The following is a 19,534-nucleotide window of genomic DNA, read 5'->3' as shown; positions in this document are numbered from 1 at the left end:
TTTCTTCGAGGTCTTTAATAGACCAACTACTAAAACTAATCATATGAAAAGTCAAAAGGGATATCTATCTTCCAAAATTTAAAATGCCTATATTTCAAAAACGAGCGCAATTTTGTCTCCTTGTTTTTTTTTTTTTTTGCTTTTTATTGTTCTAGCATGAAAAGTCTTATTAAAGTATTTCTTCTGTCTATAAGAGTCGGGTAAAATGGGTATAAGATGTAGCCCATGAAGAAAAAAATGCAGTGATTGTCATTGCATTATATTCCTAAGTACCTACAGAAATAGCCATCAAAGTGTTTGTAAAATTTCCCTTTTAAGATAATGAAATGCTCTATTGAAAAATGGTGGGTATTTTTTCCTGTCATTAAATTAAAGCAGTTAAAAATATCTCCATCAAAGATATTCCAGGACAAGTCCAAATAGCTTTTCGTTTGTTTTCTAGAAGTATTTCAAGAATATATTTGAGACAGAAAACACCAAATTGTGAATATAACCATCTGTCACCCACTACCTAGCTAATTTTTGTACAAGATATTTATATATTATATATACTTAAAAGATTTGACAACCCTCTGTAATCCTGGGTATTTTGAAATAGAGCGCGAACTTTTTACGATTACAAACAAAACTCTATATATACATGTAGATCTCCAGTTACCTGAATGGTTTTGAAATGGTCCTAAATTTTACACCTGGCTGTTCCAAAGGTAAGACATTGCTTAAAAATACTTTTATGCCGAAATTGCGAATTAAAAGACAATTGCATCAGTAATTAAAATGAAAAACAATTGTATTTTTTTTTTCGAAGGAATGTATTTAAAGTTTTTATCTGAGAATTGATTAGCTAAATGGTTCATTTGAAGGAGGGAGGCAAGTTAATGATTGGAACAGTTAATCTTTGTCACTTGGATGGTCGCAAAAATCAAGGTGTTGTACAAGTTTGGAAACTTGGAATCTTTCCTTGGAATTGAAAATATTTGTGAAGATTTTCTTGGTTCCTAGCTAATAAGAATGGTAAGGCACACGCAGCTGGAATAACATTTGTACACGTAGATTCGCTAACTTATTTTTGCAGGTGTACTTTATATAACCTTACAACAAATTGTAAAGTTTTGCCGGTTCCGGGGTTGAAATTTCAAAGTGCAATTTTAAATAAATAAATAACTTATTTATATATTATTTAAGATAATTAGACTATGACTATATCAATTCAAGTTGTGTGTATCAAACATATCCAATATGTGTTGAGTTAAACTCGTTATTAAAAGTTAAAATATGAAAATTAATTTCACAAAATAAAAATAATTTTGATTTATCTCCATTGTTATTCCACAGGAGCATGAAACACAGTCCCCTTGTTTGAGAGCTATGTGCAAGATTTATTGATAAGACTTTAGGCAACTGTGACTTTTCCAAGTAACAAATCAATTCATAGTGTTAACGTTCCTCTGTCAAGTGTCTGTGAAAAGGATTGTAGCATATATATATAGACCTGTATATACCATTTATGTACATGCAAGTCTATGATGGTTGCAGGACGATCCTTCCCCATACTTTTCTGTCCCCGAAGCATTCTGTCCTCAGTCGATCCTGAAGTTGATCGGTTTCTTCTAATAATTATATTGGGGACTGATCGACTTGGGACGGATCAACATGAAATTGTCTATGATTGTAGGTTTCAGTAGTGCATAAATTTCCGTGAGAGATTTTCACCATTTACTTTTCCAAGTTGTCTATAGATTTTTTCCCTTCAGCCTTTTCATGTAAATCTTGATCAAAGTGATATTCCTCTCGTCAAGGTCAAATTTAGATTTTAACATGCTTGCTTAAACTTGCATATTGAACATATATACTTTATTCTCTTACCGAGACATCTGGGCACTTCCAGATCTAGGAGGTGCAGCAAGGTCACACTACATAGATGCTTTTTGTGAACTTGTGAAGAACCCTGGAAGCAATTTCAGAATCTGTAGAGCTATCTTCTTTATCAATAAAAATTCTTCTTTTAGATAATCTTTTGAACAAATAATCCAGAGCTTTTAAAACATTAATATATATATTTGAAGATTATTTACAATTAAAAAATAAAGATTTTACAAACTAGGCAGTTGTACTTGGTAGTTTAGAATGGCCTCCGGTCAATGCAAGTTCCTTCAATTGACCAATCAAATTCAAGTGTGACATCACGCCAAAAATGAGAATTTCTCTAATGAAGAAGTTGTTTTAAAAATTCTTAACCTCTTGTACTTTTTGTAACTGTTTTATACATGTATATACTGCCCTGAGGTCACAATTTTATGCATTCTTTTTCCCAATTGCATGGACCCAGCACCCCATCTTCAAAACAGAAGGAAAATGCTTGAATATCCAATTATATTTTTCACAATTTTAAAACTTCATATGTATTTTATGTACGATGTAGGTACCCTTTATCAGTGCTCCAGCTAGAAATGGAAAAGGACAAGGCGCTGGTGGAGGAATAGGCACTTTCTCAAGTTTGAGATGGGAACTTTATTTGCAAAGTTGTTTTTCCTGTTCTTTGTCTTTGTTCCCACATTTTGTATAATATACAAAAAATTCAAATCATTTATATTTCAATTTCCATATGGTATACACTTATTTCCAGGAGTAACCTCTCATTAGCAGCATTATAATCAAATATATAGGAAGGATATTGTATACAAGATCTAGAAGTATTTTTTAAAAACAACAAAATTATCAAAAGATGAAGCCAAATCCATTAGTGAGAGGAGCTGCTGTATTTTCTTTTACTCATTTTGTCATCAATGTTTCATTCATTGCTTGTGGACATAGAAGTTAATATCATAACATGAAAATGCATAAGGGCATTATGGGTCAAGTTGAAGGGCAGAAAGGTGAAGCCAAAAGCAAAAAGGGTCCAGCACTCTTCTAAATTGGGCTAACCAGACCAGTACCTTTATAATTGTATTACTTTTAGTTAAAAGAAGGCTATATACTTGTTATTTTGCACACGACTGCTAACCTAAGGTTAGTTCCTGAACATATACAGATTTAGTCTAGTACATTATACTTTTAACATGTACTCTCATTTACTGTTTCTTGCATACACAATGTACTTTTATTACTTTATAACTACTTGTACATGTATGTAATTTACTATGAATCCATGTAATTCATTGTTGTGCCTTCATTTCTTAAAATATTTAAACCCCCTGCAGGTATGAAGTTTGTCCATTGATTTTAATTGTTAAGGGATTTTATCAAATTGATCAGTAAATAACTTGTCACTCTTGACAGATAGCATTGCTGTCCCTTGCTTTATTTATGTAGAAACATTTGTACTATATGTTTATGGTCTGTCGGTCTGAATGTTTGTTGGGGGATAATGCTTTGTTTTCAGTTTGTGTTGCATTTTGAAATTTCAAATCTATTTTACATTGTATTATTCATCTGTCACATTAGCAACAGACTGATGAAATAGAAAAACACTTGATGCCTGACCCCCCATTTGGTAACATGTACCTTTTGACCTTCAAATTTAATTGTTTGTTTGTTTGTTTGTTGGGGTTTAACGTCCGAGCAGCAATATTTCAGCTATATTCAGACGATGAACATGAAATGGATGATAAAATGAACATGAAATGAAAAAAAAAAGGATGGGTCACAAGGATAATAGGGTCGACAAATTTTGATTGCCACTGGAAAAAGGGGGGGTGGGAAAGGTCGGGCAATTTAGCCTCCTGTGGCGGAGCGCAAAGGTTCCTACTCCTATCGAATACCACAGCAGGGTTCTTTAACGTGCGAGGAACGTGGCATCTTTCCCAACACGGCGTACCACTATGGTTTGCGGTCAGGTTTTCCGTAATATAGCCTGACAACCCCAGCATGCAACACACCAGGGGTACCCCATTCCACCACCTGGGGCACACATCCCAGTTGCTCTGTGGGAAGAGCACACTAGCCCCGGCTAAGGTTCTGAGCACTATTTAGTCGCCTTTTACGACATGCTTAGCGCTGCTGCAGGCCTATTCTTTTAACACCCGGACCTGCACAGGGCTCAAATTTAATTGGATAACAGTCTTAAATATGAGGTGCAAACTGTGAGTCTGTGAAAATTTTATTAAATTCCATTCAGTGGGTGTAGGAGAAATAAGAAATGCAAGATGGGTACCACATAAAGGAGAGTAATCAAGGGAACCAAGGATCTAGGGGAAATCAAAAGAAAGCAATCCAGGGACAAAGACCAGACATGGAAAACAGATATAGACAACAAAGAACATTAAGTAACTAAAATCATACATACAAAGCAACAAAAGCAAATGAGCAACTCAGACTCCACTAAAAACTGGGAGCATGGATCAGGTGCACCGGTAGGGTAAGCGTCAGGATTAACATCCCTTGCACTATATATTACCTAGCTACCACTGTTTTTCAAAGTTATTTTTTTTTTTTTTAATATACCTATAGTGCTGTAGATTTGAACTAAAACATTTTCTGTTACAATTTATAGTTAACTGGAGTAAAGGTTAGGAAGTACAAGCTTGTAGCCCAGACTTTATTTTTTAAAAAATATTTTCTATATGTTCAACTGAATTTCAAACAAGTTTCGTAGCCCAGCTCCAAATCTAGTAGCCAATGGGCTACTGGGCGGCTGCTAATTTTTAGCCCTGGCTTAAAATTTATTTTGGCTGGACTAAAATATTTAATCTTGACATTTACAAAATGTTGGTACAAATGTACTTTGTACAACACTTGCATGTAGAATCTGTAAAATTAAAAACATCAAAATTGTTTGTACAGTGAAACCTGTCCTAACCAAATCCCTTTTGGACTTAACAATTTGCTCCTTTTAGACAGGTGTTCACTTTACCCAGGTTAAAAATATCTTTAAACTGTTAAAGTGGGACTTTTGAATTGTGTCTGGTTTAGACAGGTATTTTTAATGGTTTGGTTTACATTAGTTTCACTATTTATACCTGTTTCCTCGAAATGGCTAAGCTTGACATCTGCAAAAATACATGTACATGGACATGTAACCTGTCATAGGATACTAACATGTAAAAATACATGTAGATTAGTACTGTTGATGTAGCCTACTTGGTAGGACTATTACTTGTACTTGACAATGTGTGTATACTGGTATTGCCATAAATCATTATGATCATTATTGAATACTTTGTAAAGTCCATATGCAATACACTAATTGGTTGCAAGTTTAAAACTCTATTGACCCATTCCATCTGATCTTGTTGGACAGGTAAGAATTGAAGGTATTTTACACCTGTCTGTTTACTTATGGGAATATTTCAAACAATTTTTATAATAATGGATAAAATTTGAAATGTCTTATTACACAGATAGCCACACACAGTGAATATGTAAGTTACTGCTGGACACAGTTTATTTGAAGTTTTAATAAACTTTTAGCAACTTGTAGGATTGTATAAGGCCAAAACAAAAAGTATGTTTTTTTTTGCTACCCAACTACCCTATTTTCGGGCCATTTTGGCTCAAGCACTGTTAAATTCTAGATTGTTTCCCCATTAACTCAATGTTAAATGTTTTTAAAAAATGAAATAATTTCATTACCTATCTACCTACCCTATTTTTATCTTACTGGTAGCAGGAAACAAGACCATTATATATTTTTTGGGCCTTAAGTTATAATAGGGTTTTAAAACCCCATCAGTATCCTTATGAACCTTGAGGAAGCCCATTGAAGTTGAATTGTGCTAATGAGCCAAAAATTGGACAGAAATATTATTGCTTTCTGCCTGATTGTAATAGAAGTACAAAAACAAGAAGTTATTATGCACATGAATTTGAAATGTGAAATATATATGTTTTTTTTGTTATGCATTATACATTATGATAGACTTTTGTTTTCAAATTACCAAACAATTAATGATTTTGAAATATAAGTACTACTTTTTGCCCTAAAACTTTTTTGCTGAAAAATGTTCAGTTATAAAGTGTGTATGTGCCTGATAAACTTTATTTCCTTAAAGTTTCTCCTGACAAAACCATTGATAAATTTTCTGTATAAATGTTTGTTTTTCAAATAATGGTAGGATTAAAGCATTTTCACATGAAGTATTTAAACTCTATTGTTGGGTGAAGCCTAAACAGGTAAAATTCACTCATCTCTTGTAACATTTTACAAAGATAGCTCTATATCCCACTAAAGAAATTTAAAATCAATAAAAGTTTATTTTCAGTGAGGTAAATTTTATATGTTTTTCCAAGGGGTAATGCTATATATGTAGTTTCAAATATGGCCTCAAGAAATATCTTAACTCCTACTGAGTGGCATTGTTATGATATAAACCAGTACATATTTTTTTTTAATTGTTCTTGGGATAGTAACATTAATGTATGTATACATGTATAATGTTTAAAGAATCACTTGTTTAGTGAAGGATTTGTGAATATATGTAAATCCTACATAAATTTCTGTGCACAAATATAATTCCTACATGAATTTCTGTGCACAAATGTAAATCATACATGAATTTCTGTGCATAAAATCCTATGTACAAAATGTAAAATACTGCAGATATACTTATGGCATATTACTTATACATTTTTACATGTACATGGATACTTTGTATGGATGGTATACTAATTAAGTATACTTAATTATACTTGGTTATTATACACCCATGGATGTAGCAATCTAGTAAGGTATGGACAAATATGATAAAAAGCTGTGTAATAATATGAGGCATTAAACTATACCTGAATTAATAATGTACATTCAGATTGAATTAACCCTCCCCCATTCAGTAGACCACACTGCACACTGGTAGTTAAAACCATTTACTAGAGGAATTTTAATGAGCCCTATTTGTATATTTCTACAGGTAAAAAGCTATCAGTATGTTTAAAAGTAGAGGACCAGAGTGTTCCAGAGTTCATTTCATGGACAGAATCAAATAGCCCAAAGCATGAATTAAGACCTCAGTGCCTGTTCAGGTAATATGAATTATTTGGTAATTAGCCTGATCAGTCGATCATAATGACACTTAATATGTTACATAAGTTTATTTGATCTGCCCTGAGAAGGTGGACTGATCCTATTAACAGTTTGTTTATTTACCTGCAGGGACAATCTCAAAGGTTGTTTTTTAAAGTCTACTTAGAATATTGTATCATTGACTTGTAAATGCTTTAAGTCACTTTAAGTGGAGGTGGACAGTATGTGTGTGAAGTGAGAATAAAATTATCAATTCATATTTTTCATAGAAATTTTTGAATTTATAATGTGTGTAAATGCTTCCATAAATGGAATATGTATGGAATGTGAATAAGGTATGTAATCCGTTATATGTATGTTTTAAATCACTGACGAATGGATTGATGAAATTTTGTCTGTTTGATCTAGATAACAAGAATAGAAATGTTATTTACATTTTGTTTTTATCAGGTAGGCAGGAAATTTTACATTTTTTGGGGTAAAATGTTGATTTGAAAAATAATGCTATTATACTTGTAATACTCGGGGTAAAAGTATGTGTATCATTTTCTTTTATACATGTCTTTAGAAATGGCTGACCTAATGTTGTACTGGCAGAATTATCACTTCCCAAGCTTTCACCCTTTGAGCAAAAGTTTTTTAAATGTTTCTGTTTTCAGTTTTGCATGTGTCTTGTGACAGAGTTGTTGTCACTCAACACAAATCTTGAAATTACCCTGTCTATCAGTCTGTTCACATATCTTGTTAATATCACCAGATTTGTTGAGGAAGAATTTAATTCTTGATGCATTGAGCACTAATTTATATATATGAAAATGCTTTAAGAAAACTATATAAATTTTAAGCCCACAGATATGAATATTTTACCCTACTTAAATTAAGAATTTCTATACTGTGCTCCTAACCTACAATTTGAATAAACTTGTTGTGCAATTGTTTCATTAAACTATTAAATTTTATTAAGCTGTCCTTAAATGACACTATAGAATAATTATGTTACATGTACATGTATTTCAGATGTGTCTGGAACCATCCAGATATTATACGTCCATGGGAATACATGTACCTATACACAGCAACTTCATCTTGAGCAAATTTGAGCTACATGTGTATTTTAGAATAAAAAATTTAATCAAGTTAAATCTCCATTTGGCTGCCTAGAAAATGCCCTGTTGCATTGACTTGAACATGTATTTTCAACTATTCATTTCTTACATACCTGCCAACATTTGAAAATGTCGATGGGGGTTTCATATGCAAACAGTCCTCAGCAACAAAGAAAAAGTCCCCTTTAAATTCCTGTAAAAAGTGTTGTTTTTATTGTGCTGTTTTATGACAATTCTGCTGCACCACAAATTTGAATCTTCCATTTGTAAATTGTAGTCAATATTTTTTTGTGAAAATTAAGATTTTGGAACTACAAATGTATCTTGGGGGAAACCCCCACAAATAGTGACACCTAGCAGATATGTTTCTAACTTGTATATTGAATAAATTTAAGGTATCTATATTCTTAATGTATAATATACATCAAAATTTAATTAACTGGTATCATGTGACAGGTAATTGGATAACAGGTAAATACAGGTATATGTCTATAAAACCAGGAACAGGTAAATTACATGTATGATGTACTAATTACCTGCACACCTGTAATTTGGAGACATCAAGTGACATTGGAAGTGCTTTGATCATTTTATTATATTTATTTTCTAATTCAGTGTAAAATGTAAATATTTGTAAAATGATAAACACTTGTGTACACTTACATGTACAAATGTTATAGTACAAGTGTACACTTTTCACTAGAGAGTAAATTTATTTCTCTGGGTAACCTGTCCAGTTTTATGAATATGTAATACAAGTACATGTATAAACAAAATAGCCTGGGTAAGAAAGTAAAACTATATGTAACAAAGATCTTTGAAAAACTTTTAAATCTGTCAGAGTCATATATTTGAGAAGTCCCTTATATTACTCCAGCTATGCTAGGACTTTTCTGGCAAGCTATTTTCTGACCTGGTGTCATATTCTTTAAGGAGGTAGATCTAGGGTAAGGGACACAACTCTTACAAATCATTTGAATGTTTGTATTCAGCATTTTACATCAATCTCATGTAAGCATCAAAGTAACTTGGATAAATTTTGTTCTGTTTCAAATGAAAGTTGGGTGAAATTGAATATGGTACAAACATATCACTGATTTAAGAAGTTATGTCCTTACCGTAGGTCTACCTCCTTAAATTGGAATATAAGAGGAAGGGATCAAATTTCAACCTGTTACATTGGAGGATGAATACATGTACCCTATTTAAATTTTTTTTCTTTACTACGACTTGAGTCACCTTGAAAAAGTCGAATGTTCATTAAAAATTGTCAGTTGGGAAAGTGTTCTTGGTTATGATAATATCTGCAAAAAAAAAATGCTGGAGCATCTAAGTAGGACAACTCATTGACTTCAAAATCCAGGTACTTGATCAAAATGTGTTATAGGTGAGAGTAATGAAGGGAACAAAGATTCTAGCAGAAGTCAAAAGAATGTAATCCTGGGACAAAGATCAGACATGGAAAACAGACAACCACGACAAAGAACATAAAACAAGCAAAATAGGACACACAAAGTAACGAAAGTAAATGACAACTCAGACTCCACCGGTACGGTAATGAATGCAACGTCATATGTATTTGAATTTTTAATAAGAGAATTATATTTTTTTATCTTGGGGTGGCGGGGTTAAATTTCAAGTCAAAACAGTGATTTTAATTTTTAATATAAAATTTTAGAAAGGTTCTAAACAAACTATGTATAGACAGTCATTCATAGCTTAAAAAGATTTACAACAGCAGAATTTCATGGTCTAGTAATCATGTCCTCACCTTGTCCTGTTTCACCAGGATTCAGGTGAAAATTTGACAGGTAAAATATTGATATATGATATTTATATCTATCTGAGGAGAGAGTGTCTGGTTGTAATCTGCTTACCCATAATGTACATGTACAACATAAATGGTTTTTAAGTTCAATTTGAATTCAAATTTTTGAATTGTTTTTACAGGAGACTTGCAAGCACAGGCATTTCTGTCTGTATTTAACAATAATGATAATTATAAGGGTCCTGGGAGTAGGATCAATGATGAATTTACTTAGTTTTGACTGTAAAGGGGCAAAACAACTCATGGAATCTGTGGTATGTTTGTTTCACATTCTATTTCAATCACTATAAAGTCTTACAAGCGTTCATTTGAAACAGAATGAAATCATTCCAAGTTACTTTGATGCTTACATGAGATTGATGTAAAATGCTGAATACAAATGTTCCAAGGATGTGTAAGAGTTGTGTCCCTTACCCTGGTCTACCTCCTTAAAGTGTATAAGGATCTTTGAAATTGTATTTCAAGGCTCATTACAAATTAAAGGAATTCTTTACAGATTGAAAGGGTGTTAACCATTTAGAGATTAGGGGGACAAGGTTATAAATAAACATACCGTTATTCTGATTTCAATTTCATTGACCAATTTCATTCTATTCAGAAACTATAATGCTGTGTTAAATAGAATAGAAATACATATTTAATTACAATCAAAATTAAGGGTTATATCAAGCTTGAATGTTGTATCTAAAATTGCTCTAAGGCAAAAAAAAAAGTAGTCTCCTTTCATGTTTCAAAATTATTTTACGTCGAGTTAATGGGGAAACAATCTAGGCTTTTACTTGCCCTGTGGTATGAGGATTTCCTCACCGTTCATTGAAAACTAATGGATGGCCTTGGGCTGACATTTTCACCCTGATGGGTTGTTGTCTCTTTGATATATACACCATTCATATTCTCATTATATTCAACTTATCACTTGAGCCAAAATGGCCATAAAATGTTCAGGCTAGGCACAAAAAACTAGGGTTGGTAGGGTAGCTGGAAACAGACATTATTTTTTTGACCTAACAGTTTTGGGCTACCTTGACCTTTTGGGTTGTACATCTTACGTTATCATTTTATTTAAAAGATGAATAGTACTCAGGCAAGTAATTTTCATGTGAATTTCATGTTAATCAAGCTTCACAAGAAATTCACATGAAATTCACAGAAAATTAAAGTGATTTTCATGTGAAAATTTAATATGGATGTCAAGTGAACGCTTGATTCACCCAAATTTCATGTGAACTCTGTCACAAAGTTAATTTGCTCAATTCAGGTGAAAATCATGTACAATTCTGGTGAAAATTGTGTGAAATTCTGGTGAAAATTGTGTGAAATAATGTTGCCTGTGCACGCTTCTGCCATGTACACTTATTCCCAAGAACCCATTATGATCATGTTTTTTCAATAAGGGATAAGATCGAGTACAGATAAAGTAAAATGGCAATACAGCGGCAGACGTTCGTTACGTCTCTTTCTAACTGCTACAAAATTCTCGTACACTTTTCAAATAAAACTTTGTATGGCAATCAGATGATATCACATAAAATCATTCATTTGTTCCCGATGCAAGACTCTTGCATTTTTTGAGAGGGCTGGCTGCAGTGTCTAGAGTGAATTTCAAACAACAGATGCTGAGTACCTTAGATATTCCATCTCTATGTAGTTTTCTAAAATACTTCAGTAAATTCTTTTGATATTGCATGTGCTTAAGTAAAATTGAGTTGCAAACACCAAAAGAATGCACAGTTTAAAGCACTTTTATATGTACTAATTATGGGACTTTTTAAAAGTGCTGAAATCTGTTAGAATCAGGCAAAATTGAAAAATAACAAATCTTTCTAAGAAAAAAAAACCACACAGATTTGATAATGTGGGCACATACATGTAGGTTATGGTCTATTACAGGGGACTTTACCTTTTGTTTGTCTTATAAGTGTCACAGAGTTCAAACTAGACTGTGAGTTATCTCCCTTTGATGATGACAAATTGCAATAAATTTCATATGATTTATAACTCGAATTACTGAACTTTGAAAAAGAAATGAATGCAATATCTGCATTTCAGATAACATTTTGAATAAGATTTCATGAAAAGACTTGTGTGTTGTTTTTTTTCTCACCATGATTCATCCTCTGCTTGATTCTTACAGAGGATGACACTTATACACAAAGAAGGGCTGGGTGTATCATACCTTTTAGTCCTGTTCTTTCATTGTCTTAAAAGAATTAATTTATATTTCAGAACAATGCAGTACCAGGGAAGTAATCAGAATTTATCTCGGCAGTCCAGCCAGCACTCACTGGCTCCCCCATACAACCAGGAACAACAATATAGACAACAGTATTCTTTAGGTCGTCAGAGGGCAGGAGGTCAACCTTCACCTTATGTGCCTGGTCACCAAGGAGATGAAACAAGGGACCCATATCACCATGACAACAGAAACTATAATGCTAATGTGTCTCATAGTGGAAGTTTAGCGAAAATTGACAATGTAACCTTGGACAGATCACAGAGAGCTTCTGATCAAAATTCATATAGAGATGGGTCGTTGCCAAGGCAATATCCCCAAAGTCATAGGTCTACTTCTCAATATGACCTCAGTGATCAGAGACCAAATGTTTCATATGATTCAAGGACTTCTGATCAAAGTGTTCAGAATCCACATGTATCAAGACATGAAAGCCAACGTTCAGTTAATCATCCAGACTCTAATAGTCAGCCATTACAAATGTTTGGCCCTGGTGTGTCTCGGCATGAGAGTCAAAGGTCTGTGAATCATCCAGAACAATATCACCAGTCATTGCAATCAATTCATGCATCTCAGTCCCGCTTGCCTACAGAATCTCCTTACATGTCTCGTCACCATGACGAGTCAAGATCAAGTACTTTACAAAGACAGTTTTCGCCTCCTTCTGAAAGAAGGAATGAACAGTTTCAGTCATCTTCAAATATCAATAGAGAGTTGAGTCCACCGTCTCGTCAACCTCCATCTCCCAGAGATCGTATGCCCAGACATCAAGGTGCTCATCAAGAGTCTCCTTATGTGTCACGGCACCAGAGTCAAAGGTCAATAGGCCAGCCAAGTGATTTTCCTCACCAGTCCAATGTTTCACGACATGAAAGCCAGAGGTCACTAGCATCACAATCTCATCCATCCAATGAAATACATAGATATGATGACCAACATACTTCTGCTTCCAGCACATTAACACGCCAGCCTCATTATAACCAAGGTCAAGGACATATGGATAGTGCACCCTCAGCAACAAGCACTCTACTTCGACAGTCTCGGCAGCATGTTCCTCAAATGGATGAAGGTGCACCTTCAGCGGCAAGCACATTAAGGCGAGACCAGTTGTCTAATGAACAAAATCGTAGCCTTGGATACGGAAGTGAAACATCTGTCACACAAGTGCCAATTTACACTAGACAAGATAGTGAACCTCCTCCCCCATATCAAACTCACAGTAGACAACCATCCCAGGGCCATGCCAGGTATGCAGACCGGGTTGATGACACAATGCATAGAGATCAAAACTATCCGGAGCAATCGATGCCTGAGAATCAAAACAGAGACTATAACCAGTCACATTTATCCCAATCTCAGAGCCAAGCTTCTCATCACCGAGACCATAGAATGACGCCAAAATTGTCTAGAAATGAGAGTGAGAGATCAGTGGCAAGAACTCAACAGAGTGGATACAGTCAAAATTCCAGAGCCAGCAGTCTTTCTAATTCACATCCTATTCCTGATGGTAAGGTTACATTCACTACCATTAATGGAAATTTCAGTTAATATTTGAGTGACTATTTTCCACTCCAGAATGTCTCCACTGCAGTAAAAAAAAAGATAAAACTGCTCCATTTTTATACTTCTGATTTTTTTCCAATATATGCATGTACATGTAACTGCCAGAATTTTTAAGTAGCACTCCTGATAAGATTCATGCAAAATGTGATTCATGGATGGAAAGCCTACATATTTTTGACATTTTGTTTTAGATGTTATGGTAAACAGAAATTAGCATGTGGCTTTTCATATAACCCTTGTTCTGAGGAGATGAAAAATGTAAAGAATGCACTGTAGAGTTCAAAATAAATGACACTTAAATACAATAGAAACTGTTGGATTTTCAATTAAGAATATTTCCTAAGAGCAGACAAATTGAAATGAATAAGGGTACATTCATCATATAGTCCTATAAAGCAAAATAACAAAAATATACATATGTGTAGACTGTTTTTTGGTGTATCACATATTACAGAATTTGCATGAGTCTTACAAAGACCACTATTTAGATATGATCGAGTTTAAAGAATGAAGTACTGATGTATTAAAGAATTAGGCAGGTACAATAATTATGTCCCATCCTGCATTAAAAAAGAATCAGTATTGAAGTTCATCAAGCTAAGAATTAGGCAGCTCCTATAGTAATGATGATACTTTTAAAATATAATGCATTACCTTTTTTTCTTACATACTTGGTGATGTATTCAATTTTCATCAAGAACATTTCTACACACTTTAAGTACTTTTCCATCTAAGAATCAGGCAAAATGTGTATAAGGTGTGGCACATGAAGAAAAAATGTGCAGAGATTTTATTGCATTATTCAAGTGTTTATACCTCATATCCTCAAGAAATATCTGTCCAAGTGTAAAGTTTGTTTTTTTGAAGATATTGATAGGTCAAATTTAATTGAAATGCACTATGGAAAAATGGTGGGAAAATTTTTCAGAACTTTTTTTTTATAAAAGCTGTCAAAAAATATCTACATTAACAATGCTTCAGGATAAATTTAAACAGCTTTTCAGTTATTTTCTAGATGTATTTAAATGTTTGAGGCAAAAAAGACCAAATTGAGAAAAATGATATGCTACTCATTGCCTGATTATTGCACAGAATGGTACTTTAATAATGCAGGTACATGGTGGTATGAAGACAAATTTATTCATTTAAAAATTGGTTAGAAAAGATTTTCCTATCATTTTTATTTCCCAAATAACCAGATAGTAATTATCATTAATCTCCACATTGCACCCATGCAGTCATTTGAGTAAAGAGTTTTTTCTACATTTAGAGGCGATTCCAGGTACTTTTACCCTTCTAAACTACTGAAAGGTACCTCCAGAATTTTAAAATTTCATACATTTTTATTAAACAAAATGCTGAACAGTACCTCCTACAAAACCAAAAGTACCTGCATTGCAAAAAAATAATGAAACCTCTGAGGAGGTACTTTTCATCATTTTGCTTAATAAAAATAAATGAAATTTTAAAATTCTGGAGGTACCTTTCAGTATAGAAGGGTAAAGGTACCTGGTACCACCTCTCAATGAAAGGCCTGCGGCACATGTACATGTATATTACCACCTGCCTGGTGCTTATATGGACATGAACTTAAATATGTTATTGGCATATTTTTGTAGTAATACTACTGTCTGTGTGTCTGTACATCCATCAAGACACAATTGTGCACACAACTCCTTTGAAACCACTTGGTGGATATTGTTCAATTTTTTTAGGATTGTTAGTCACACTTGTTATTATTTTATTTATTTCAAAAATGTAATATATCACTGATGAAGAAATAGTATTAAAGTATTAGAATAATATCGTATAAATATGTATGTATAGACTGAGTGTTTGGGTAAAAGTTGTAAAAAATATTTTCTTTCATTTTCAGCTCGTGCCATGGAAGCATCACATATCATAGACATTCTAGAGAAAGAAATTGTCTGCCTGACAGGTAAATACATTTTAAGAATTATCTCCCCTGACTCTTTCCACACTCCCCGCATGTTACCCTGATGACAGGAAAGTGTAGTTCTGTAAATGTAATGTGGAAGTACTTCTCTTCTCTTTTGATGGTTTGTAAAAGTTTTGTATTTGCGAGAAAAAAATAAAAAAATTTGGGTTTTACATTTCTATGAGTATAGATAGAATAAGTAGTTTGTCAAAGACAAACTATGAAAAAATATCTTACTACACTTACCTTAGACTATTGACAGAGAAGACATTTCTAGTTCCATAAATGATCTTCCCTGACTTTTACTACATGATTTACTTAATTATAATGGAGCAATGTTTATTATAGAAGGTATAGACTGACATGGAAGACCAGTTATTACATTCCCTTTTAATGATTATCTCCCCTGACTTTTACTACACTTCCCTCATGATTTACCTACATTACAATATATGTTTATTATAGGAGGTAGAGACAGACAAGGAGGACCAGTTATTACATTCCCACCACACCAATCGAAAGTTAACTTTTCTGCAGATGATGTCACAACATGTCTGAAGTACTTATCCCAGATACCCAGGTAATGTGTGCAGACACTGACACTATCATTATCTTATTGCTTTAAATGATCTACTGGATTACTGTAAACACAGTATCAACATATTCGTGGGGTATCAGTTTTCGCTGTTTCAAAAAATGATTGGCGTTGTATAATGTTAAAATCAATTTTGCATGTACTATTTTTCGCGGTTTTCTGTCCATATATTAGTACGTTTACAGTGTTCTGATGAAAAAATATTTGTAGGCTCGGTTTTTGAGATTACCATTACAATTGTATTTGTGAGGATTGGTTTGTAGTTATGGCTTCCATGAAATTTAGAATTACCTAAATGTAAATTTTTTTTTCTTAACTGCCTTTGTGATTTCTGGATAGCTGCTCGCCTTTGGTGTAGTAGCTCGTGAGGTCAATCCCGGACTAAGTCACACTAAATACTTCAAAATTGGTAGTCACTACTTCTCTAAGTACCACAGTATTAAGGGGATAAAAATAAGTTTAGATTAAAAGGTCAATTCATGAAGTGTTTAATTTCTAAGAATTGCTGAATTGAATTAAAAATTTTTGGCTGGTTATTGTGTAAAATGGTGTACAAATTTTATAGGTGAATTTTTATGTACTTTTTTGGAGGTAAAAGGTAACTAAAATTTAACTGTGGAGAATAAGTAAACTTAACTTTCACTTACCCTTTCATGATTAAAAATTTTTAATAGAATCTAGTCATTTTTACGTCATTTAATTCAAAGTACTGTGAAAGTACTTTAATTTGTGGATACCAATTTTTGTGGATTAGAGAAGAAACAGGAATTTGTGGAATCTTGAATTCTTGGTTTTTAGTTTTCCAGTATATACATCAATGTTAATCTTCTTTTTGTTGGGAATGAAATTTCATAGTTTGGCCTACACTCGAAAACCACGAAAATTGGAACCCCACAAACAATAGTACTTTCACAGTAATGTTTATCTAATTGTGGTGTACTTTTGCATCAGTCTAATTGAGATTAGAACTATCAATTATTCTATTCAGTCACTGGATTTAGGATTTAACCACACTCCATTCAACTGTCTGTTCAGTGACTGAATGGAGCAATTGATAGGCCTAATTTTAAGTATATTGTGTATGCATGATTCTTAGGCAGAACTGTACAATTAATAGAGACACTATAGTTGTAACTGAATGGTCATAATCAATATGCAAATGGTAATGAAATGGGCTCTTTACTGAACATGGTTGATTTAAATGGGCAAAAAATGCATACTGTGTCAGGTTTAGAAAACTTGCAAAAATTATGAGGTTTCCAGAAAGCAGAAGATTGAATGGACCTCAATAGAAACAATGAGTTGTCCAAATGGATCAGCTTGAAATTTGAAAGCTGCTGTGTTGTTTTTTTTTCATTTCCATTTGGCTTTAACAACATTGATTGATCTTTTTTTGTTTCTTTACAGTGAAGAGTCCAAGAGAAGGGGGATAACTGTTATAATAGACAGTAGAGATGGTTCCTGGTCTAACCTGGTTACTGTTCTTGGCTGTTTAAAGGTAAGTTCTTGTATATCTGTATGTTCTTAAAAAAATATACTTACTTGCCTTGGTGGTTTCAGGGTAGCAATACTCACCTTGATTGCTTGAGGTCATGAGTTTGATCCTTGATTGAGTCACACCAAAGACTTAAAAATTAGTATTTACTGCTTCATCACCTAACAGTTGGTATTTAAAGGGATATAGTGACAACTGGTTGGCTCAGAGCCAGAATGATGTGTCCCTGTGGGGATGCCTACCTGCAGGCTATTTCAGTGAGCTAGCATAATAAAGATCCGGCTCCTCCTGTCGGACTAGTACAAATCAAGATCTGTTAGATCTTGTTCTGAAATGCACGAAAGATCTGCCAAAACCATAATCAATCAATCAATCAATCAATCAATAAAAATATACTCTTCTTACATTATAGGAAGGTTGCTGAAAAGAGTTTAAAAGCATATTGATTCTAGAAGGTCTAAAGGATGGTTAATTTTTGTTATTGTATCCAAAGCCTGAATTGAGCAAATCTAGATTCCATATTCCCTACTTACATGTACAATTATAATTGTAAACAATATATAATTGTCCAATTAAGTAAAGCAAATTGCAAGATAATTTTTTTTCTAAATTCAGGAATTTTAACAAACATTTATTACATAACAAGGGTAAACCTTTATCATAATTGAGTTATGTTGTTCATATGATGTGAACAATAATTATATAAATTATTTATGGAATTTATGTCATTTTAGGAATCTCTAGGAGACTTGTTAAAACAACTTCTTGTGGTCAAGCAGGACAGTACAGCTTATAGGAGAAGTAGTAGTAACAGCTTCAGGAGGGATAGACCTAATATAGAGGTAAGGGAGAAAGAAAGGAGAAGTAGTAGTAACAGCTGCAGGAGGGATATACTTGATATAGAGGTAAGGGAGAGAGAAAGGAGAAGTATTAGCAGTTGTGATAGCTTTATTAGGGATAGATTTAATATAGAAGTTAGTGGAATAGAAGGGAGAAGTATAAGTAATAGCAGTAGGAAAGATAATACAGAGATAAAATGAAAAGAAAGGAGTAGTATCAATAGCTGCAGGAGATAGACCTGATATCGAGGTGAGAGAGAAAGTGCAATAGTTAAAGGATGGATACACCTAGTAGCTGCCATAGAGATAGACTTAATATAGAGTGGAATAGAAAGGAGAAGTAATAGCTGTAGGAGACATGGACCTAGTATAGAGTGGAATAGAAAGGAGAAGTAGTAGCTGCAGAATAGATAGACCTAATATAGAGTGGAATAGAAAGGAGAAGTAATAGCTGTAGGAGACATGGACCTAGTATAGAGGTAAAAGAATAAAAAACAAAAAATAGAATCAATAGCAACAGGATGGAAAGATTTTATATTAGTTGAGGGGTTTATCAATGAGAAGTATAAGTAATGAGAGATAGAACATACACAGATTCATAGGTTTGTAAAAGGGGGAGAAGAATAAACAACATCTTCAGACTATCATTGAGCATATTTGGCAATAATAAAAATGAAATTAACAAATTTTTGGACAAAAAGATGGGAGGGTGCAACTGGCTCCTACTGAACAGATTGATCCCAAATGTGGTTTTTGCTTTATATAATAGGGGAAAACATTATAGGCTTTTTGGTATCAACTTCCTGTGCTAGTGGGGTATACCTATCACAAAAACTTCCTGTGCTAGTGGGGGTATACCTATCACAAAAACTTCCTGTGCTAGTGGGGGTATACCTATCACAAAACCTTCTGTGCTAGTGGGGGTATACCTATCACAAAAGCTTCCTGTGCTAGTGGGGGTATACCTATCACAAAAAC

General features: G+C 33.5%; 1 protein-coding gene across 5 annotated transcripts in view; it reads left to right on the top strand.

Annotated features, from left to right (window-relative positions):
- The first annotated feature begins 884 nt into the window (after nt 1-884).
- Nucleotides 885-19,534, top strand: part of LOC148600311 (uncharacterized) — a 322,920-nt gene continuing 304,270 nt past the window's right edge. For all 5 annotated transcript variants that reach the window (XM_088557824.1, XM_088557823.1, XM_088557826.1 and 2 more), the window contains exons 1-7: nt 885-1,014; nt 6,846-6,957; nt 12,119-13,632; nt 15,565-15,627; nt 16,093-16,207; nt 17,630-17,720; nt 18,452-18,559. In XM_088557824.1, coding sequence (XP_088413950.1) covers nt 12,123-13,632; nt 15,565-15,627; nt 16,093-16,207; nt 17,630-17,720; nt 18,452-18,559 — 1,887 coding nt within the window. In that variant the 5' untranslated portion in view covers nt 885-1,014; nt 6,846-6,957; nt 12,119-12,122. The remainder of the gene's footprint in view (nt 1,015-6,845; nt 6,958-12,118; nt 13,633-15,564; nt 15,628-16,092; nt 16,208-17,629; nt 17,721-18,451; nt 18,560-19,534) is intronic.

The sequence above is a fragment of the Perna viridis genome, chromosome 13 (genome assembly GCF_037379345.1).
Source record: "Perna viridis isolate PV_CMFRI_1.1 ecotype Kerala chromosome 13, ASM3737934v1, whole genome shotgun sequence".
In the NCBI taxonomy this organism is placed as follows: Eukaryota; Metazoa; Mollusca; class Bivalvia; order Mytilida; family Mytilidae; genus Perna; species Perna viridis.
Note: the sequence above shows the minus strand (reverse complement) of the source record. Positions and strands in the feature narration are given on the sequence as shown.